General features: G+C 39.9%; 1 protein-coding gene across 2 annotated transcripts in view; it reads right to left on the bottom strand.

The window, feature by feature from the left end:
* Nucleotides 1–7,942: 7,942 nt before the first annotated feature.
* mpped2a (metallophosphoesterase domain containing 2a) overlaps nucleotides 7,943–23,590 on the bottom strand; it is a 113,071-nt gene continuing 97,423 nt past the window's right edge. For both annotated transcript variants that reach the window (XM_041794994.1, XM_041795002.1), the window contains exons 5-7: nucleotides 14,002–14,117; nucleotides 10,843–10,956; nucleotides 7,943–10,249 (exon numbers count right to left, since the gene is read on the bottom strand). In XM_041794994.1, coding sequence (XP_041650928.1) covers nucleotides 10,131–10,249; nucleotides 10,843–10,956; nucleotides 14,002–14,117 — 349 coding nt within the window. In that variant the 3' untranslated portion in view covers nucleotides 7,943–10,130. The remainder of the gene's footprint in view (nucleotides 10,250–10,842; nucleotides 10,957–14,001; nucleotides 14,118–23,590) is intronic.

Consider the following 23,590-nt stretch of genomic DNA (forward strand, 5'->3'; position numbering starts at 1 on the left):
CGCTCCGTCCCTCCAAACGCGGCCATAATGCTCCCCCATATGGCAGCATCATCTCCTGCTGAGGGACTCGTTCCCCTCTATTAATACACACAGTGTAATAAAGGGCTCAATTGAATTAATCAGCTTGAAGACATTAATCAGACATTAATGAAGTATTGACCTCTGCACTGCACTGCTGTTCACTGTGTCTGCTTCATGTTTACGTCTGCAGACGGATCGACCTGCTGCTCTCCTTCCTCAAAGCTTTTCTCTGATTGTTAAAAACCTTTTTTTCACTAAGCTCGGATAAAAGCTGAAGATGCTGTGGACCGTCCTGTTTGATGATTCAAAAACAACCACTGCTGAGTGGTAACAAACAAAGGCAAATATTAAACAGGAAGTATAATCAGTTTCACTGGGTCTGGTGAACGCTGCCAGAACAAATCCTCTCTTTTAGTGTTTCCAGAATGGTTTATGAGTCCGGGCAGCAAAATAAACACAAATACAAACCATATCCGGGCTACACACCAAGGTAAGATCAAACTGTATTGATCTGGAAGGTATTTTTTGGTGCCTGATTGCTCTAATTCCAAAAAGTTGGGATGCTGTGTCAAACATGAATATTAAACTGAAAACAATAATTTCCAAATACTTTTCAACCCTTATTCAACCAAATACAACACAAAGACGAGATATCTGATGTGTAGAGTGTCAGGCTTTATCAAATATTTACACAGTCTGAATTTGATGCCTGCAAAATTTTCCAAAAAGTGGGAACAGGGGCAAGAAAAGACTGGAAAAGTTGTGGAATACTCCAAAACTCCTGGAACATTCCACAGGTAAGTAGAATAGATCATTGGTTCCCAACCTGGGGTCCGGGACCCCCAAGTGGGTGTGCCTAAAGATCTTTTGGGGGGGGAGTGCGAGGCTTTGTCTGCTCTGAGGCTGCCAAAATTAGATTTGCAATCATTGACTAAAACCATCATAAAGCAGTAATAAGTAGTCTTTTAAAAGGTCTTTTGATAAGAAAAGCATGCAAAGGCCTTTTTTAGGGTTTTATCAGTGAAACAGTTAAATCTGTGTTGATTTTTGGTGCTAGTGTGTCACTTTTTCTTCTCTCTTGGGACCTGAGGGGGGCTCCACTTTTCTTAGGTACGTGTAGGGGGGGGCTCCAAGGAAAAACAGTTGGGAACACTGGGATAGATATTCACTATGGATGGGTATTAAAGGAGCACTCCTGAAACACACAGTTGTTCACAATCAGTGATAATGGGAGGACTGTGTGGACAAATAGCCCAAGTGTTGATGAACAATATTGTTTTCTGTGTATGTAGACATTTCTGTTATCATAAAGAGATTCAAAGAATCTGGAGGAATCTCTGCACGTAAGAAACAAGGCTGAAAACCAACACTGAATACACATGACCTTTGACCTCTGAGGACGTGCTGCATTAAGTTCTGTCATCATCTGTGATGGATATTACAACGTGGACTTGGAAACACTTCAGAAAACCATGTCAGCCTACACAGAACATCTCTGCATCAGGGTCAGTGACACTGCATGCACATTTTTGAGTCTGAATGATTTATTTCCTTTTAAGAAAATGATTCCGTTAGTGGCAGATATCAATATGTTTTATGAAACCAAATTTATTTGAATTAACTTTGAATAATATCAGTAAACTCTCATTTTGGCATCTTAACCCCTAAAATTATCCGGGGGCTCAACTGTTTAAATAAATGAACAGGTTATTGATAAAAACTGAAAAATTGCATTGTTAATCTTGAGAAATTCAAATTAGAATACTTCTGCATGATTTTATGGTTGAAATCTTTGAAATTAAGAAATGTGATTAAAATGTTTGACTCCAAAGATAGTAAGAGCCTCTACAAACCTGCCCCTGAATTTGCAAGTTCTTTAATGTCAGTGTGGAGAAACTGTTATCATGGGTATTTTATTTTAAAGTGAAGAGATAAAAACATACTGATAATTTATAAAACATTTAACTTAAGCTGACACTCATGGAAGAGAGAAATAGTCTGTAGATGCTTCTCAAATAAAAATACAATCATGTAATTTCAGTCACAGGTGGGCAGGTACACTTTCACTGTCAGGTGGAACGACCAATATAAGAGTGCTAAAAATTATTTTTCCTATAAAACTCCTTTAATGTTATTTAAAACATGTATAAGTCCACTTTCTATCTAGAACAACAGTAACGTGTCTCAGTATTTTCCTGTTTATGTGAAATAAATTGCAAATGTCAGCTGGTGCATCCAGTGTTTCAGGTGGTAAAACTGCAAAAAAGTTTCAATATATTAATAAATGATATTGTTGAAGGCTCTAAGAATATTTACTTCACTTCTAATAAGGTAAAAAAAAAAAAAAGTATAACATAATTTCTAAAAAACTAATTAGCTCCAATTTTGCTCAGGTGTGCGGTACACCTTTCATGTCAGGTGGTACAACCAAGGGAAAACAGCTAAATTTTATTGTACTATTAAATTCTTTATTTTATTTCATAAATATGTTCATCCACTTTCTATCTGGAACAAAAGTAACAACATTTGTCAACGTATTTATCTATTTCATTTGAAATTAGTTGCAAACCCAGGAGTTACCAGGGAAACTCTAGAGGCTGGTTGGAAGGGTTTGCAGAGGACGTGCAATCACTTTGGTCTGGCTGCAAAATTACACAATGGAAAAAAAAACTATGACTGACTACTCAGTAATTATTGTCTGAGTGAGTTCTCAAGTCTAAAAGATGCCTGAAATGTCTGGTTGAAATTAAAGGGAATTCTGGTTATTACTTTAAGTGCTTTGTTGTGTCTAGAGCACAGAAAGCAGTAGAAGTGGTTATTTCAGCAAGGCTGGCTACACACCACAACATTTTCAGATCTTACCCAGTTTTAAAAACTGTGGAGACCACAGACGTAAGAGCAGTTTTAACAGATTTTTAACAATGTAAGCAAATACGCTGAAAATGTCTAACAAACGAATAAAGCCTTATATGCTCTGTCTACAAATGTAGCTTAAGACTGTACTATGCAAAGCCAAAGCTGTGTAACAACAACATCCAGAAGCCTCACCTACTTCTCTGTTCATGAGCACATCTGAGATGGACCGACCTAACACAGTGGTAGAAGAGTCCACATTTCAAATTGTTTTTGGAAATAATGGCTGTTGAGTCCTCTGGGCTAAAAAGAAAAGGGCCTATTTAGATTACTGTCAAAGTTCAAAAACCAGCATCTGTAATGGTGAAGGGGTGTATCAGTGCCCATGGCATGGGTCACTTACACATCTGTGAAGGCAGCATTTATACTGAGAGGTACATGCAGGTTTTGTGGAGTTTAAAGAGGAGTAAATCATCATCAGGATGTCCGACTTCAGTAAATTCTATCTAGTACCACTGAAACCGGACCACTGTGTTTACATTTTAAACATAGTTTTAGTTGGCCTATCCAAATCTAAAAATAAACATACTGACTGTTAATCTTCAGCTAAAGATCCACTTATTTGATCTTAAATCAGTGTCTTCTCCAACATCAGACTCATGGGAAGTATTTTCTTACTTGTGTTGAACATCAGATGTAAAATAGAATATCCTTTAGATTCCTGTTGATTGTGTTTACTATCTTAGAGAATAATTAAAACAGCGAGCATGTTGGTGAATGGTACGCCATCATTAGTTGATTTGAAGATGTTTCTGTATGTTGAAGTTTGTGCTTGTGAAGGACTCCTATTATCATCTGTCCTCTAATCAATGAATAATGGGACAATTGCAGCCTGCAGATGTAATTACAGTCATTTTCTAAACGAATCAATGAGGCTCGAACAAAATGTCTGCAAGAAAAGAGCGAGACAGGAGAGAAAGGATCAGGAAGGAGGTGAATGACATACGGTTAGAAGAGGAGCTTTTGTGTGATGTAAAGAAACAGCCGAGGGTTTAATCTTCTCTTGTCATTCAGAGGATCCACTTGTGATAATCATGTATTGTTAGTGAGGTTGGAGGGTTAAATCTCTCAATGTTCAATCAGAAATTCCTTTAAAAACACTGAATGTAAAGATGAATGGTGACATGAAGGGAAAACAGAGGGGGAATTAACATGGAAAGTAATTATAGAATACTTTTAATGAATTAAATCAAAGTTTACATTCAGATTCGACTTCATTAGAATCAAATTGATGACTGAAATGCAGCGTTTGTGACCAAATATCTCTCTCATATCAAACCCTAAAATAGTGTGAACTTCTCATAGTTAAATATTTGGTTAGTTAGAGGTTAAATAAGGTCACACAGGAGAGATGAGAGCATGGAAAGCATGGGCCTGATTCACTGTAACTCCTCTGGTGCCAAATGAGCTCCAGATTACAATAATACCACCGAGGAGCAATTAAGTCCACATAAACAGAGCATGCAGAGCGCTGGCACCATGTGAGCCACACACACAGACACACACACACACACACGTTATGTCAGCCTTCACCGCGGCTCGGCCCAAATCCATCAGCAGCAGACGAAGGCTAACCTGACAAACACCCAACACCACCTGCAGAGAGTTAATGCAGCCACTGTGCACCAGCACCGAATCTGAGACACAGAGGGTGTTTACACTTTATATCAATGATGCATTGTGGGCATTCAGACACCACATTGACTGCTCTTTGGTACAATGTGGCCATACCATGCTTTATCAACCCGTCTTTGGTGATGATGACAGTCTAGGCATCATTTCTGAGACTCTCTAACCATGGTGTGGTATACCTGCGTGTTGGGTAAAGATGTTTCAGGTTGGGTGCGTGTTGTCTGCGTGTTGGCTGTGCCACAGCTTGATTATCATTTCAGGGTAACTGTTAATGAGTCAGAGCTCTCAGACCACTTCCCAGGGAGCTGCATCTCATGCACCAAGAATTCTGAGAAAAAAAGGCTCTCCACTTTAATAGACAGCACAATGATTATGACTGATTCGTCTTCTTCTGCGCTGGCTATCTCCTTCTTCATACTTTGTCATATCGACACTGGTTAAACTTAAAAAAAAATCAGTTTCTTCATTATTCGACTGCTATGACTTTTCTCATTTCTAACTTTTATAATTTTTTTTAAATATGGCTATTTTTAATTTATTTCCTGCTATTTCTATGCTTTTTCAGCCATTGAATGCAATATTCAGCCACTTTTAGGCCAAAATCAGCTATTTTCATGTTTTTTAAGCTATTTCTATGCTTTTCAGTCATCAAATGCAATTTTCAGCTTCTTTTAGGCTATTTTCAGCTACTTTTAGGCTATTTTCAGCTATTTTAAGGCTATATTCAGCTATTTTAGGCTATATTCAGCTATTTTTATCTTTTTTTAGCTATTGAATGCCACTTTCAACTACTTTTATGCCATTTTATGCTATTTTTATGCTATTTTCAGCTATTTTTGTTCTTTTGGCTATCGTCAGCAGTTCTTCCACAATTCAGCTCTCAGCATCCCCATGCAATTTCAGCTGAAATTGCAATTTTGATCTAGTATTATTTATATTCTTTTAAGAAGATTTATTGATTTTACAGCATTCAATTCCTGTTTTTTGCCTCTATTTTACTGTAAATTTTGGTGATTTTTTTTTTTTTTACTTTGTTTTATTTTGTTGACTTATGGAAGAAGTTTTCAATTATGACTCTAAAACCTGCTCTGTAAATAAAGCTTAGACATGAAGTTTTTATCGTTTCCCCTTTGTATCGCTGCAGCAGCATCATTGATCACTGTATTGATATATTGATCTGTTTGGTTGGCTCATTTCACTCCTAACACAGGCATGATTAGCCTTTAACGTTTAGCATGTTAGCGTGCATATCACAGAGCTGATTGCTGCAGAGACAACATGTGCAGCGCTCACACCCACACGGATGAACGCAGCCGAGCAGCCGTGTCTCCTCCTGCTCATCTGTGGCCCGTGTTAATATGATTAGACTGGATTATGGTAATGTGCAGGGGGATCTGGTGGGTGTGGGGCGATGCTTTGCCGCTCTCGTTTCGGGGAATACTTAATTGGTTGGGTTGCTTTGATGTTGTGGTGATGAGAGCAGGGGGTTGGTGGGAAAGGCTGGCGAAGGCGCCCGACAACTCGAGCCCGTTTTATTTTTGGCCTGCGAGGGATGTGAGCTGGCGAGCGGTGAAAAGGAAGGAAACCTGATGAAACCAAAGAGAAAGGATGAAGATCTGGAGCTGCTGCGACATTTTTGACTGTTCAGATAACAAGAGTGGGAGAAACAGAAACCATTTTTGATTTTTTTGATCCTGCTGAGTGAAGAGTCTTCAGTCAGCTGCTGATCTGCTCTCTTTGGGCGCTGTTTGTGATCTGATAAGACTTCTTTGAGTCCAAGGCTTTAAAATGTGTTCACTGAAAATATTACCAGCAAATTAACCGAGGCTGAGATGTTCCTTTATCCTCACTCTCCTAAAAACTGACCAGCCAGTAAAGCACAAACCGGCAAAAAATGACTGCATGGAAATCTACTCTCAAAATTGAAATACACTGGACATTAGGGATGGACAAAAACTGCTTGTGGGGTAAGCAACCCAGTAATGATGGGCTGTTAACGACTGAACCTGCTCTAAGCTACAGCTCTTAAATGTGAGCTCCTGTAACTAGCTACTGTTTGAGTGCCAGTTTCCTTTCCTCCATCCTTTATTATTTAATTCACTTTCAAAAAGCCAAACTGGTACCAAATGAAAAACTAGGCTCTCAGGTTAGCCTCTAACCAGGCTAAGTAAGGCAAAAACCACAAGCATTGTCTACAGACAGATGAGAAGATGACAAACATCATATGGTGTTGATGCCTTAAAACTTGGCAGCAGTGACTGTTTTGACTGGCCAGATGTGCGCACATTGCAGCAAAACTTTAAAAAGATTGACCACAGTTCGAAAATATATGGCACAATTTAGCTCAGTGAAAATTACGTTGCTGGTGTGGAAGCTTGCATTGACTTGCAACAGGTTTGTATTTCATACAAATTATTTGCATAAAAAAATCGCGTCTGCTGTGCAAAGGTCTTTACTTTGTAATCTACTCAACAGTCGCAGAGTTAATCTGATGAACACTCAACACTCCTGGCCTTTTATTAATCAGTGTTTCTCTATGCAGAAATCCCTTCTTGCCCCCTACATGGAGTTCTTTGCTGTGTGACATCATCTGCAAAGAACCTATGACACAGATGAGCAGGCAGCAGAAAATCATGGTAAAGATTATTTGCTACTTCATCCCCCAACCCCTCAATGTAATAAAACTTTGGTCATGAGAGGGGAAGTCATGCTGACACGGCCGATGGTAGAGAATCATCATGGTTCCTCACAATTAAGCAGCACAAAACATGAATGAGATGAAGCAACAGAACAGAAGCTTCTAGTAGGACAGCCACCAAGACAAGACACATCTCATTACAGTTGGACTTCTCTGGTTTTTAAAACACCTTAAAGTACTCCACAACAACAAATATAAAACATAAGCTCAGTAATTTTGTCATGCATTTTGACATTTCTGTTGTCATCTCCATGGTCATGGAGTGGTCAAGTCTTTAAATATATTGATGATCTTGTGGCGTGACCACATTCTCAGCCAGCAGGTGTTCTTCCTGTCGAGGCTAAACACCTGCTGTGATAGTAAGCTGTACTGAAGCAAGGTCTTGATAAGAAAACAAATGGCTCTGATAAGTAGGACTGGCCTTTCTGCAGCTGTGTCCACTGTTTTCCAAGTTATTAATGTATATAAATATGATAATTATAGAAGCCCTGGGAGGATTTGCACGCATACATTTACATAACACCATACAGGAAGAGCAGTATAGATAGGTCTGTTTGCCCAGCCTTCACCATGACAAGTGTTTGCCCTGGTAGACTCAAGAGTTTAGAGAAAACAATCACGACAAGAGCGGGCATTGATACCAGTCACATTTTAAAAACTACACTACAAAGATGGAGCTTGATAAGTAAAAATCTTGCAATTTTATTTGCATATAAAGGCAGCTAAATATATCACAATGAACTGAAAGAGAGAACTAACATTTCCATGAAGAGGGTACAATCAGAGAGAGCGAGCGAGAGAGGAACAGAGCACAGAGAGCATTTACAGCGGCAGTTCAGACAACTATTGGCAACATTTTTTTTTTGTGCTAGCAAGATTGCATTTACACACAGTGCAAAATTAGAAAAAGAAAGCAATAAAACACAAATACCATCAGATTTACACTTGAAAGGACAACGTAAGCATGTTTAGGCAGGTGTGTTGTTGGGACAAGCAGCACCTGTTGGATTGTGACTCTGACTAAATTTTCCTCTCTCATCCAAAATGAACGTTTACCAAAAACATTAAAGAAACATCGTCTAGTGAAAAATGTCATCGTACGGGTGCATACACAAAAAAATGCACCAGATGTTCTTTTTTTTTTCAACACAACTTTTAGTACAGATGTTTTACAACATGAATATATAATATATATTTATATATTTTATACATAGATTTTCCAAATTAGATCAGAAATCCAGAATGAGACGTGAAGTTTTTCGGGCTGTCGTTTGATAGTTTTCTGTCCCTGCATCAGTCTGGTGTCGTTGTGCGGGGATGATGGGTAATAAATAAGGACTTTTCTCCGAGCTCGCAGAGAGTGGGGCTCTAGCTGTGAGAACATTAAAGCTAGTTTAAGGCAGCGTCCCGTTCAGCCAATAAGAAAAGAGCAACTGACGAGAGAAACGAACAAAAAAAAAAAAAAAAAAAAAAAAAAAAGAGCTAAACACAAAATATCATGATGATACAACATAAAACAACGGCCTCCATTGTCCGGCCAATGCAAAAGCAAACAAAGAAATTGTACAAATTCACAAAGCATCATTTATCTTACAGATCTGACCAATATTTATCAAGAGCAAGATTGTTTAACCACAAAATCCCTCAGAAAATGGGGAGAATACCGGTGTTTATCAGAGCTTGTTGTCATATTCCCCTCTCACATTCATTCCTCCTCACAAACTGTACTTTTTAGACTTTAATACATGTGTTTTAAATTATTTTCTCCTTATGAAAACTGTCCAAAGCAGATGTTATCCTATCTAAGAACAGAAAGCACTATCTATTCTGTTTGTGTTCTTTAAAGAAAGTTGTAATCTGGGATTTTATGACAAAGGTAACTAAACCTTCAGACCTCTTTTTCTTCCTGTAAACCTACAGTATGCATACAGGTATCAAATAGTGTTGATAAATTTGGGTCCAAATCTTGACGTCTGAGTACCAAGTATTTGAATGTGTTGGACTGGCTACACTTTAAGCCCAAAACTATTTTGCTTCTCAGACAGAATCTATTTTTTTTTTCTTACTGCAAAACAGAACTCACACCATATTTGTTTCCTTCTGAAGTCACGTTTTATCACACGAGTTTCTGTGAGATCTCATGTCTGTGGACAACAGAAGCCCTGTGGTCTCATCATCTGGCTGCATCCTGCATTTAGAGGATTACGTTTAAACTGTCCTCATGTCAAAGGTCTCTTATGTTTTCAAGTTTGAGATTTAAAAACCATCAAGTGTGCAGCCATTCTTAGATTTATACCTGGCTACTGCAGCTGATTTTTCTATTGGCTGATCGTGGAGCAGATAATGTTTGTGGGGCAACTTTCATTATCACAGAGCCCACCGGCAAACGCCCACTTCTCGGTTGACTCTGGTTGCAGAAGTAACCAGATGTTTTTGTTTCCTCCAGTTAGGAGAAAAACAAAAAATCTACATGTAAAGAAAAGCATCATGTTTTTATCAATCTAGTTTGCACAGAAAAAAAATCAGGAAATAAAACATTAGTTTTAGACTGAAAAAGGTTAAACATTCTTCAGTAACAATCCCAGGCATGTCTGTGTAGGAGAACCTAAATATGAGAGATGAATGTTCACCGTTGGCACAAAAATCTGAATTAAAACACTGGTATTCTCCTTAACCCTCCCACACGATCTCCCCTCCCCCACCCCAAAGTCTCCAAATCTTCTCAACCTCAACAACAGCTTAGAGAAGACCAAAAGTCTGCAAAGAAACACTTAGAATTTTTTTTATAAACTTGACATATTTATAGAAAAAACGTTGTTTATCCTGCCCTGTTAGCCCCTCCCCTCTGTCCCCCCCTCCTCTGGTCTCAGGAGCTGGAGGGGTTGGGCAGGTCGAACACGATGGGGGGGTTGGTGGGCTGGAAGCTGACGGTGCAGGTCGATGCGTTGATGAACGTCGTGTAGCCGTCTGTCATGATCCCGTAGCCTGAGAGGGAAAGTAATGAGTAAGACTGGATTTAAAATGATGTAAATGCTTCCTATAATCCATACTTAAAAACACTAAATCGACTTTTTTCATGCCCTTGGTGGGGAAGTTTGAACTCCTGATGGTATGAAAAGCTTTCATTGTTTCCAACCACATATACGATGCTTGGTTGGCCCAGGTAGATTTATGGCCACTGAAGTATGATTGATGATCCTTTATATTCTCATTAATCTACACTCAGTACCCCACCGTAGCAATGTGAAGACAGAATTTTAGAAATTTTTGACACTGACATAAGTTTTCAGACCCTTGGCAAAAACACCTGAAATTTATCTCAGGTTGCTCCCATTTCTCTGGATCTCAATAAATCTCAAATGGAAGAAGTTTGGCACAACCAGAAAGCAGAACCCGAGACCCAAAAAGTTGAGTCAGAAATCTGTATTAAATCTCTACTAAAGACAAACTTTTATCAACAAGCATTCCCTTATTTTACTCAATTTTTAGTTTGAACTTTTTACATTGCTTAAAATAAACCGTATGTCTTATACAGTCTGGATTTGATGTGTAAAAACAAAACCTGAAGTGGGCTGTACCTTCATGAATGCCTCCAAAGGCGTGAAGTTTGGGTCTCACTCTCTTTTGGACCGTGTTGAGAAGCTCCACACAGCCGACCCGCTGCAACTCTTTAGGAACCCAGTCTCTAAAACCTGCAGAGACAGACAGAGGAGGACAACCACTTCATCAATGAATGAAAATTTCGTCATCAAATCGGAAAAATTAATAATTACACAAGTAAAGCAACATTTATTGAATCACAGGATAGAGGAGGACGGTAAACCAGCATCAATACATCACCTGTAAGATTTCTGCCATAGTATGGATTTATACAACGCTGTCTACACTGTTCAAAAGCTTGTTTTGTGTTGTTGTGCACACATGAGACACATGAGACATGTGACAGACAACAGCTTAGTCTGGCTCCAGTCATCATGAAGTTTCAATGCAACGCTAAAGGGCAGCCAGATAATGAGCCAAACGTCACTAGTTTGTGTCTGTGTGATTAATGTGAAGCACAATAAAAAGGTAAAAGGTGTGCCCTCTCCTCCCAAAATTTGATGTCTGTAATAACAGTAACATGAGGAGAGTGTTTGCTTTGTACAGCGTCTGCTTGTCTGTGGCTTTAATACAAGCTTGGCTCTAGATGGTTTGTCTTTAGTCCAGCGATGCAGCGACTCGTATTACAATGGCAAACACATGTTGAAAGGTGGGTTTAAACCCATGATTTGCTTCTTTTAAGTCCATGATGATTCAAAAAGCAGGCTGTGGCATTAAATGAGGTCAGTGAACCAGCTGTAGACTCTGTAGTAGCATAAACCTGCTCACACTGATGCTGTAGCTAAGTTAAATTAATGACAAATCCTTCATAATAGAAGTCTGTAGTGTGGTTTTCCCTATGTGCTTTTATTGTGAAGGCCTACATCAGGAAATTTTGTGTTTTCAGTAGCAGCTTGACACACCTCAGCAGGAGAGAAATGAAACTTAAAACTATAAATTTAGTTCTAAAAAAGTGAACACGGCATCTTAAACTGCTTCATGTAGACGGGGTAAAAACATTAAAAACTCAATCGCTGCAACAAACAAATATCTTTTTAGTTGCTCTGATTCAAACTGCCTGTTGATTCCAGTTGCTTTAAATTCCTGGCTGGGTTTCTTTCATTTATGTTTAGGAAAACTACTTTAATTTAGAATCCCTATTTTTATTTAAGCAGATAGCTGTCACTAGCTGCACTCCATTGCAGTTTCTTGCAAAATAAAAGTGATATTTTTAAAATTTTGACTAATGTGTTTCCATTGAAGGGAGTTTTGGGCAATTTTCATAAAATCTCATTTCCCCAGACTCTGCTGTAAGGAAGCTGGACGCTCAGAACTTGTTGCGTGTTAGTATGGTTCTGATTACATCCACAGTGGTTGCTTTGACAATTTTGAACAAAAGACGAAGGCAATGGATGATAGTTCAGAGGCAAAGTCCATATGTGTGGCAAAAGCCACGTATATGGGTGTAGGTATGATGTTAGGAAAAGTCTTGGTCTCTTCTTCTGTCCACACGTCAGCTCAAACCACGCCATGTTGTCTCAGAGTGAACTGGTCATGTGACACCAAATGTTACGTCCTGTGATGTGTGAATGCAGAACAGTGTTTCCACTGCACTTTTGCGATAAGTTTCTATCTTTAAAACATCTGAACAACCTCCTCATGAGAGCGTTAAAACTTTTAGTGATATTTGAGAGGTTTTTCGAAAATTCAGATGTTTCCATTACCACTTTTTTATTGCGCTATTTAGAATTTGCGCATTTCTAAGGGTCATGGAATCACAGCGAGTGACGCACCCCTTAATAACGCCTGTACTACCTCTGTCTTTTCTTTGTGTTTTTCCACTGTTGTATTTCACTGATAAACAAACAGGAAGGGTTTTAGCTGGGAATATTCAGGCTATTGCTGTCATTTGCTAAAGTTGTGTGGTTGCCTGGACGGTGTGGGTTGTGCTTCTGTTTTTCTGTCTGTGTATGAGCTTCACTCTACATGGATTTGTTCTGTACACATCTGTACTGTATAGAGAGGCCCATTCTGAATCGGTACAGTATGAATATGCGCACCTTTACACCCCTAAATCCAATAAATGAGAAATTCAAGGCTGTAGGAGCAAAGTGGAAACTTAAGCATTCTCATGTCATAACAGAATTGGGCAAGGAAAACATTTTGGTTACATATGTGTTTTGAAATTTTGCTGCCACACTACAAGGGTGATGAATTAGTGATGAGCAGGTATCACACAGCCGGATGGTACACATTATCAAGATCATAAAGATTCAAGAAAAAAGGCAGTGAGTGTGCCCTACTGTCTCTAATGTGGTGATTGATTTATGGTGCAGCAATGTCAGAAATAAATCTCTTTAATTTGAGTGACTGTGGGAGTTGTCATGAATCTTTGGTCTGACCTGGGCTTAGAGAACCCTAATGTAACATGGAGTGATTCTTCTCAAGAGTAGGCTATAACTTTATATAAACGTTTCTTATGTATTTACAGACTTGTGACTCTGAACCCTGTGCACTTTGGTTAAATTCGAATCACTCCAATGAATAATTTCTGCACTATTGCAGTAATCTTAATACATTTTGGAAGATGAAAAAACTATATTGATATTTCGTCATGCAACACAGATTTTTCCCATTTTGTCTCCTCCACTTTAGGAGAGCCGTCCCTTCATCTTCACCCCCCCCTCGGCCCTCTGCTCCTCTCCCCTCGTCTCTCTCAAATCGTTTGCAGCGTCTGTCACACTGGAGCAAAATCGAGTTTCCATGCAATCAAACAGCCACAGCGGCTGCCGCAGCAGCAGTACAGACCCTCCGTAGGCGAGAGGGAGGAAATCACTCAATAAAGCCAGATGGAGAGTGAAAAAAAGCACGCAGAGAAAAACAAGCGGTGCTCGAACAACTGGAAGGAAAACTGAATCAAACCGGAATAAAAGAAAACCAAACAATATGAATTTCCTTTTTATGAAGTCACAGACAAATACTGAATGACAGAGCGTGTTTGAGTGTGGCTTTAGATAAAGACGAGGTACACGGCAAGGTGTAAACACAGGGCGGCCTGCTATGACGCCTCCAGTGACTTCATACAGATTTTCGAATAATGAGGTACAAGCTCATTAGGAATGGTGATGAGGGGGCTGTGATTGGTTAATTGGACTCACCGAGCGGAGGTCCGTGGGTCATCAGGATGTCGATGCCTTCAGGGACCAGGTTCCACTTATCGAGCAGAGACTGACCGCGAGGCAGGTTGAACCCCCAGCCATTAAACCACGGAGTCCTGCAGAGACGGAAGGACAGAGATCACATTAACATGAGGCTCTGGAGAGCAGCTGCAACATGATTATGGTTTAAAGAAAATCTATAACACTCAGCAGGCAAAACATCCCCCTTATCATGGCTTCAGCACGACATTCAGTTAAAGATGCTGCAAAAACAAAGTTTAATTTTCATCATCCTGATCCTGCATGCTCATTTAAAACATTCACTTCATCCACAAAGCTTTAACAAATCTGTTTATATGAAACGATCACTATCAAAAGCAGAGTCTCCACATGCCAGACACGACTTCCAATGTTTTTGTTTGCTTGCTATTGAGGCTTTGTTCCTGGCTTTATCTTAGCAGGCAACATTTTAAAAATATGTTATATTCTGGCATTGACATTGCATTTAAATGCGGTGCACAGGCCAAGCATAGCAAAGACAAATTAATGTAGTTTTTAGAAATGTAAATGCAGTGGTAAAATGAAAACTCTGCACTGATTTCCTCTAAATTCTAAAAGGCTTCAAGGGGTCAAAAATTTCTAAAACTTTTATTGTAAAGAAGCTGCAGGGTTATTAAAAACAGGGTGTCTTAATTAGTTATTTGTACAACATTCTGGATTACTTAAAGTACAAAAGCTGCAGAAGCATGCAACAGTTTGGGAAGAAGTTTCGATCCCATGAAGCAGAGATTGTTGATAAAAGGATGGATGTTCTTGCTCATGGCTTGGATAAATTGAGACTTTATTGTCATTCAGAAGATACACCTCAACTGCACATAGAACGAAATTTCCTTGCATTGCCTCCAAAACTACAACTGACTTAGCAGACGTTTGTCCAAGGTGACATACAGGTGAGAGAGAGAACAACAAAACCAAGGATGCAGACAAGAGGCAACAGTGTCAGTAAGTGCCGACACACTGTGCCAAGTCCAATCTGACAAAGGTGTTGACAGGCAGGCCAAAAGAGGCAGACCTACAGGCAGGAAGAGAGGGACCAAGAAGACTGTGTGGGAGAATGAATTCTAAAGGTACACACGTGCAGCTGCCACTGACAAAGAAATGCACAAATTCTGCAGAGAAAGCAGGATGTTTGATTTAATATCTGCCTATTACACTGATAATTCAGTGATGTTGAAAGGCACCAATCCTGTCTCTCTTACACATTAAAATCTCAAAAGATGCAGTACAGCTTCAGTCTGTGAGAGGAGCATGTGTCTGCATACTCAACTATTCACTGTGAACAACAAACTCCTGATAAAATAGAGCCATCCCTCTCCCCAGCAACCCTTTTTAACTCTTTCTGGGGGATCCTGAGGTGTTCCCAGACCAGATAGGATATATAATCCCTGCTAGACTTGCCTGCAATACCTCCAAAGGGAGATGGCTCAGGAGGCCTTAACTGGACCCTTCCTAGCTCCCTTGGAGGTCTGAATTCCTTCCCTTTCTCCAAGGCTGATCCCAGTCACCCGCTAAAGAAACTTATTTTAAAAACTTCTTTTGGCTACTTGTATCCATGATCTTATTCTTCCAGTCATTACCCAGCGTTCATGACCAATGGTCAAGATTTAGAGGGTAGATTGACCGGTAAATCAAAAGCTCTGCCTTTCAGCTCAGCTCGCTCTTCACCACAACGGTCCAATCCTGCACCAGTCAGTCTCTCTGGCTGAAGAGCCAACAGAATCACATTATCTGCAACAAGCAGAGATGGAATTCTGAGGACCCTCCTTCCCCCGGTTGCGCCTCGAGGTCCTTGACGGGGGCAGCTATGGTCAACTTTTAACATGAAGCAAAGTAAACAGGTAAAATGTGTTTTCTTCCCTCTCCAAGTCTAATGTGCATAATAACAGCAACATGCAGCGAGTGTCCTCGCTTTGCAAAGCGTCTCTGTCGGCCTGTCAGGGGCTTTAACACAAGCTGTGAGCTGCAATGGACTGACTGTTTGAGTCCCATGCTGCAGCAATTTGTCTGCTTTAACAACAATTTAAAGATGTGTTTCATTTTTAAGACCATGGACCTTGCTAAGTTAAATCAATGATAAACATGCTATAAGACAAGTTCTTCACAATTAAAGTCACAATTACAGCCTGATGAGGTGTTGACACCTTAGCAGGGGAGAAATGAAATATAAAACTTTGAGTGCAGGTACTTGAGACATCATTTTTCTGTGATTGTATGTTTAGACATGAGTTGTTTTCCTTATTGTTGCAATCAGCTGATAAATGTTAGACACATAGATGCTGCATTATCCTGAACACATTTTATGTCCTTTTGAATGTCAAGCAGTGATTTACAGCTTCTTAGTGCACAGCAGACTGGAGCTGATCCTAAAATAAGCATCCTTTTGTTGAAGTATATGTTTCTTTTGTAAACCAGAGACCCTGAGAGTCAAAACTAAATGGAATCATGAGATACTGAAAGATTCCCCATACTCATCAATATGAAGGATACACAATACCGTCCCTATTCATAAATAAAAGGCTGTTTTTATCTGTAATCCCTGGCCAAAGTGCGTCAAAAACTGACAAAACTGCATTGAAGAAAAACAAAAAAATCTGCCATTAAAGGACACAAAACAGACCGTTAATTTAAACAGTAAAAGTAGCAGAAACGTATAAAACATCAGGGCATGGAAGGAGCGCTTGTTTTCATGCACCAGCACATCAAACCATTTAACAACCACATTTAACTAATTTTAGATGCCAAAATCTCTCTGAGAGTCTGCACAGGCCTTCTGGGCAAAGACATAAAAAGTGAATTTCTGAGCAGCAGGGAGCCACATCATGTGTCAAACCCCCATCCCCTCTGCTGCACCACATCCAGATTGATTGACAGCAGACGGGCCACCTCCGGCAGCCGGGATGGGAGTCTGCAGCTCTGGGGTGACAGCAGCATCTCAGCTTTCCGGAGCAGACACAAAGAAAACCTCGATGTGAAGGAGAGGGAGCGAGGGATGGATGGATGGATGGATGGATAGGTGGAAGGAGGGGGATGAAAACAGATGGAGAAATAAAACGAAGCATACAGAGGTAAAATGTAGGAGAGGGGGCAGGGAAACCGAAGGGAGAGAAAGAAATCGAGTAGACGCTGGTTGTTAAATTGAGCCTTCATTTATCACAATAGTGGTAATGGCAGAAGAAGGCTGACAACACGGGAAAGAAGACAGATTATCACCACATAATACTTCAGTATATAAGCTGACCTACCAGAAAATGATCTTTTAATTCTAATGTGAGTTCCAGAGCAGAGAGTCGCTCATAGAAAGATGATTTTTCTGCTCCCAGGTCACGCTAGGACAGAGTTTGGTGCAGCATTCAGTTATTTAGTGATAGTGCTGCGTTTGGTGTTTGACCGAGGGGAAATCAGGCCTCCACAAACATCAATAAGCTTTGTTACAGTGAGGGATGGATGCTCCTGCACAAATCAATACTTATTGTTCGACAGGAGGGCCGAGTGGGGCTAACAGGCGCCCAAGCAGACTCAAGATGTGTAAAACATGAGATCCCAATCCCTCCTGGTTCATTTAAAAACATAACCGAGCCCTACAGAGACGAAAAAATCCAGCCTGGCAAAAGAAAAGAGCATTAAAGCGTAGTCTGAGCACCGGCTGAGCCTGTTTGGGTCCGTGCTCGAGCTGTATCGAGTGTTTCTGCATTCAGACTGAAAAGCGTCAGACCTGCAGCTCGCTCTTTGATTTGCTCGCTCAGTCGTCGCCTCGTTCTCTCGCTCGGTGGAGAGCTGAGAAATGAGGTTAAAAATGAAATGTGAGGAGCGTGCGGGGGAGTGAAGGCCACAGACTGAACTGATTAATTAGAACTAATCACACAAATCGCAGCTAATGGAAGTCTAATGGATTACTGGGAGGACTTCTCTGATGGAAACAGCTCTGCTGCTGGAGAAATGCAGAGAGCAGTGAATCAGAGCGGAGCTGGCCCGGTCAGCCGTCTGCACACAAAAAGCACCAGCAGGATATTTGTCTGGTTCTAGTTTTGACTAATAGCAACAAGGCCAAACTTTGAAAAATGGCCGAACACGTTTATTTTCCCTCCATTCAGAAAAATAAATCGTGGTTTCTCGCAGCAGAAATGAATAAACAGCCTGAACGTTCATTTCGCTCCGTGTTTCACATGTTTTCTCCCGCATAAACACATTCATCTGCAGGGATGAAACATGACCCCGGACATGCGCCGTGGATCCAGAGCCAACCAAAAAGGTCCTGACTGAATGCAGAGTGCGGTGCTGCGGCTCGACGCCACAATGCCCCCATTGTCTGCTGTCTGCCTATGAAATATACCTACCATGCAAGTGCATTTGTTAACCTCGGCCAAGATTAATGACACAGCGGTCACATAAAGGAGAGGCTGTTTCCTGTGTGGCTGTGACACAGGTTTTACCATTACACCGTACAGCTGTGAGTTTGAGTGTGTGTAAGAGTGGTTTTTAGAGTGTGTGTAGTTGTGGTGGACCATTAATCGTGTTTTTATTTCAATTATGAATTTAACTTCACACAATCATGAAAACAAGATTAAATGATTATTGTGCAACATGCCATGTTGTGCTCCTGCAATATGCATGCAATATTCAGCACCTTCTCTACAAAATACCTGCACCAGGTCCCTCAAATACATAAATGGATCATCAAATCCAATTTGGCCTATTGCTTTCTTTTCATTTCCCATTTTTCAATTAAAACGATCCTATATTAAATCACAATCACAATATTTGGAAAAAAATAGCGGTAAGATAATTTTCACAAATCATTCAGCCCTAGTTCCCACACAGACTGAAAAACTGTTGCACAAACATAAATCAGGACAGCTATAGGTAAGGATAGGGATTGTTCATTTTATTGATTTGATACCCTTATCAATACTCTTTATTGATCTGAGTCCTTAGTGATACCACTATACTTCTCTTTAGTTTGGCAGAAAGACAAAATGAGGACAAATATTTAACCTAGAAGTAGTCTAAACTGAGTAGTGTTCAAGTCAGAAAGCTATATATGAGTGCCACATCTATTTTATATCCTCAAATACTAATTTTAAAGCTATCAGAGCATGGAATAAACTTCCCACCAATCTGAAACTTTGCACAGACTTCCACATTTTCTCTCAGAAAGTGAAAAAGTGGATATTAAGAAATCAGTCTCTTACATCTAAATCACTGTTTTATAACTATAAAAAATATCATATTTAGAATTAAAGTTATGCATTTTTATCTCCTTTGCTATGAAATATGCATTGTGGCTGAATGAATGCAAGTGTGTGCATGTGTGCTCGTGTGTACATAATTGATTTTACTGACGTTGTTTACCTGCCCAGGGACTACAAATGGAAATTAGCTAGCAAGCTAAATCTGGTACAAAGCATCTTTTCTCTTTTTGAGACTAAAGTAATCTAATATTGTCCCTGAAACAAATAAACTTAATAAACTAAACAAACACATTCTTCATATTCGCAATTGGATTTATTGAAGTTTCATGTCAAAAACTAAATTTTCCTCTTTTCATGTGACATTTGAATACATCGTAACAGAATTCAGTCTTCTAATTTATTGTGGTTACCTGAACGCATCATATTTTCCATCTTTCAGCTTGTTAAGTTTGCTAATTTGATTTAATATTGCTGATCCCATCACAGATTTCTACACTGGATTGATATTTTTAACGAACAGGACTTGAACAAAGTTTTGGAGCACTTTTCAGCATTTATCTGAGCAGCTGAAGAAAAAAACTGTCCTGAGGAACTCCCAGCACAGGCGGATATGATTGCATGCAGCTCATAGGTGGAGTCTTTTTTCCTTAAGCTGACAGTTGAAGGTACATTCTGGTTTAGTGTGATGCACAATACTGATGTGCTTTTAGTTTGTTTCCCTTGCAAGAACTGATGGTTGTTCTTACACCAGCTGTATCTTAAAATGACGTTACGTCACAGAGCCTGTGAGACTCGATAGCAGTATCGATAAGCTAAAATGTGATTTTGGGGTATTTGAAAAATACAGAACCACTTTGATTCCCATCCCTAGTTAAAGGCAATTTTCATTAAACGGTCCGCTTCAGCTTGGTACAGTATGGTGCACAATTTTTTTGCATTTCTGTTATCAAAAGTTGGAAAGGGTCCCAACAACTGACCCACCATCCCACTTTTCTGGCACCCTTACTTGTCTGTCCCAAAAGCGTTGAGCTACACACACAACAGAAGGTTGACACTGACATCACTTTGACGCACGACACAACTGCTCAGCTTCTTTTGTCTTTACTAACGTACCGTTATGGCTCCAAACATTTCTGTAAACATATTCCATCAGCTGAGGATCTGTACTGACAACAGTTAACATTATCAAGATGTAGTTAGTTTACAGCTTAAATAAAGCTGCTTACTGCTTGTGCCCTACTGATTTCGGTCTCTAGTTCATGCTATCTAACCCTGCAAAGCCTACAGATTGGCAACACTTCATGTCTGTCATCAGGCAAATCCATCTTGAAAAGCTCCAATCTCCAACGTAGACAACCAGACTACCTGGTGGAAACGAAGCATTATTCCTTACGAACAGCGCTCCCAAGCTTTATATAGATTTTCATTGGTTAAAAATATTAATCCAAAGTTGAAATAGGACAGATAAAAGTTAATTTGCCTGAACAAACTCACTCACACTAATGAAGCGTTAAAGGTCTCAGTGAAATGAGTGTTGTGAGTGTAAATAAAATGCCATCATGATGTGTTCAATTGTAGTTACACAAAGAGCCAGTGACATATGAGAAATCTTATCCTAATTTTGATATCATTATCGATTAAAATGATATTGACTGTGATGATTTTCACCCTTATCTGCAGCCCTAGTGTGTGATCAGAGATCAGGTCCAGCATCTCCTGAGGAGGACGTGTTGAACAGAATGTACGCTGACAGTCTGCTCTCAGTGTGTGTATATACATCGACCTATAGAGCGTCTGTGTCTTTGTACGTGTTATTGTCAGACTACACTCGGAGCACAGTCTTTGCCATGACACTCGCCATCTGGAAGGCGTCTCCGTGGCAACAAAGGAGAAGCGTCTGGAGGCAGACACAGTGGGAAGTAAAGCGCAGTCACAGAAATAGAAGCAAAGGAAAAAAAGGAGGAAGGAGTTGACGTTCAGAGAAGAAAGGATGATTTTTATAAAGAGGGAGTTCAGCTGTAAACAAGGTAAGACAGAGAATAAAACAGAGAATTTGCCTCCCTAAAGGCGTGCATCGACTCCAAAAGAGGAGGGGTATCTTTAACTCACACAGAAACTGAAAGCTAAATCTAAAAGCACATAGTAACAGGAGAGTGTAAAGATCCCCTGACCTCTGGAGAGAATCAAACGATGGTTGAAAATCCTCAGCTTAGACCAGCAGAGGAGGTGAAGCAGACAGAAGCCATTTAGCCCTTGTGTGCAGAACGTCAATATTCAATTAGCCTGGTGGACATCATTAGGACGACGGAGCAGCGTCTCTCTGGGCGTGACATCGTCTCTTAACCCCTCTGAACCCCTGAACGGCGTTCTCTGTGTCCCTAGACGGGCTGGGATACCCTCTCATCCCCCCTAGATTCCTCACACACCTTCAGTCGTCTCATTATGACCTTTTCCGGAACCTCTCCCTCGCTTTATTGATCATTTTAACATTTTTTTCTGCGGTCACTGAGTTCATTTTTCATTCAGATCAAAACCAATTAAGCATCAACATTCAATGACTACAAGTGGGATTGCTATGTGCTTTTTAAAATTATGAACCATTGGTGATGCTCCTGTAAACAAAAATGAACCTGTTAAAGTTTAGAAGGCCTATTTTAATACAATTCTGATGGATGGAAAGATACCCTAAATATCTTTTTCATCCATCAGGTCTGTTATTCTTAAAAGGTCAGTCCTTGATGCTCCCCTTTTCTACTTTACAGACTGAAGCAACCCTCTCTTTAGTCCTGTTTCTCCTGAACTACAACACAGCTGCCTTTATTTACCCTGTCTAGATCAGACTGTTTAGCAAACATGCAGCACACCTTCAGTCACCTCTGGTTGTGTCTCACTCGATGTACAGCTGACACTCAACCTATCATTTCCACATGAACAGAACTGTGAACTAAGTTACAGAATTAGCCAATAAAAACAGAATCTACTGTTAAACACCAAAGAAACTGATTTTATTTGACTAAAATTCTGGGGGGTTTTGTGAGAAAGAGGAACATATTGGGGAGAATTTTCAAGGGATCACCAATGCGTGGCACATCCTGTCCATCACAAACACTTTCCTGCCCTGCTAGCTACCTGCTGTAGCAGCAGCAGCCACAAAACCTAGTCTGTGCTATGAGCTTATTCACCGCACTGATTTGCAGAGAGACTGAGGTGCGTCCGTTCCAGGTACACGGCTGTAACTTCATGCTTAACTACTTGTCCCTCAGAGGCTTCACACTCAAGCTGGACTCAGGTGTTTTTATGAAGGCCTGTAGGCTTTATAATTTTAAATATCAGTTATCATAATTCCCCAATCTTGTTTGCGTCGTCTTTCCCCTCTCTCTCTCTGTTTCTTGTCATCATTCGCTGATTAAGCACAGACAGTCACAGTCAGTGTACAGTCGCTGAAATGACGGCGGTCTCAGTCTCTGTGGTAACTTCTGCTTCCAGCTTCATCCATAAAATACATCATATTTCCCTTCATTGATACTGTAGGTCATGTTGATTTGTTAAGTGCCAGTACAGGTCTGCGTTTAACGTAAAGGTCCCATATGAGAGTGTATGGTACAGTTATGAGTTGAACCGCACAGCATCACACTGCTTGAACTGTTAAGTATTTTGAGAGTAAACAGAAATTTAGGTAACAGGTTTACGTCGTATCATTTAATTCAAATATTCCCTTCTAATTACGTTACCATCACTCTGTGCTTAGGGGAACAGAAGTATTACTTCATTTACATTATATCATCAGTCAGGACCTAGAGGAATTATGAATACAGAATTCTTCAAATTCTCACAATTTTTAATGAATGTCTTTTAACGCTAGAAGTAATTTAGTTTTATCCCAAGTATCATTACTTTATCGAGGTTGTCCAAACTACGGCTCTCAGGCCAATTGTGGCTTGCCAATAGATTCAATGATTTAACTAAATTTAAGGTTATTTATATCTATTTTATTCACTTACATAAAACGTACACTCTATCTGATGGTTCAATTAGTGTTAAGGTAAAAACAGAATTTGTCAAAAAATAAAACATGTTTCATAGGGCCCTCAGAGAGAGGATAATATGAAGATAGCAGCTTGAACCATGTCAAGTTCGGACAGCTTATACTTTTATAATAAGTTTAGTGGTGGACTACAATAAGTGTATCAAAGGAAGCATGAAACAGTGCATTTTTCCCTCTCTGTTTATCTGCAGAGTCTGTGCCAGACTTCAGCCATAACGAGGGAAGGAGCTGGTTGTACAGTATATGAATAAAAATGCAGAAGTCAGCAAAGTAGGGATGCACGATATTGGATTTT

This window comes from Cheilinus undulatus, linkage group 1, assembly GCF_018320785.1.
Source record: "Cheilinus undulatus linkage group 1, ASM1832078v1, whole genome shotgun sequence".
Taxonomy (NCBI): Eukaryota; Metazoa; Chordata; class Actinopteri; order Labriformes; family Labridae; genus Cheilinus; species Cheilinus undulatus.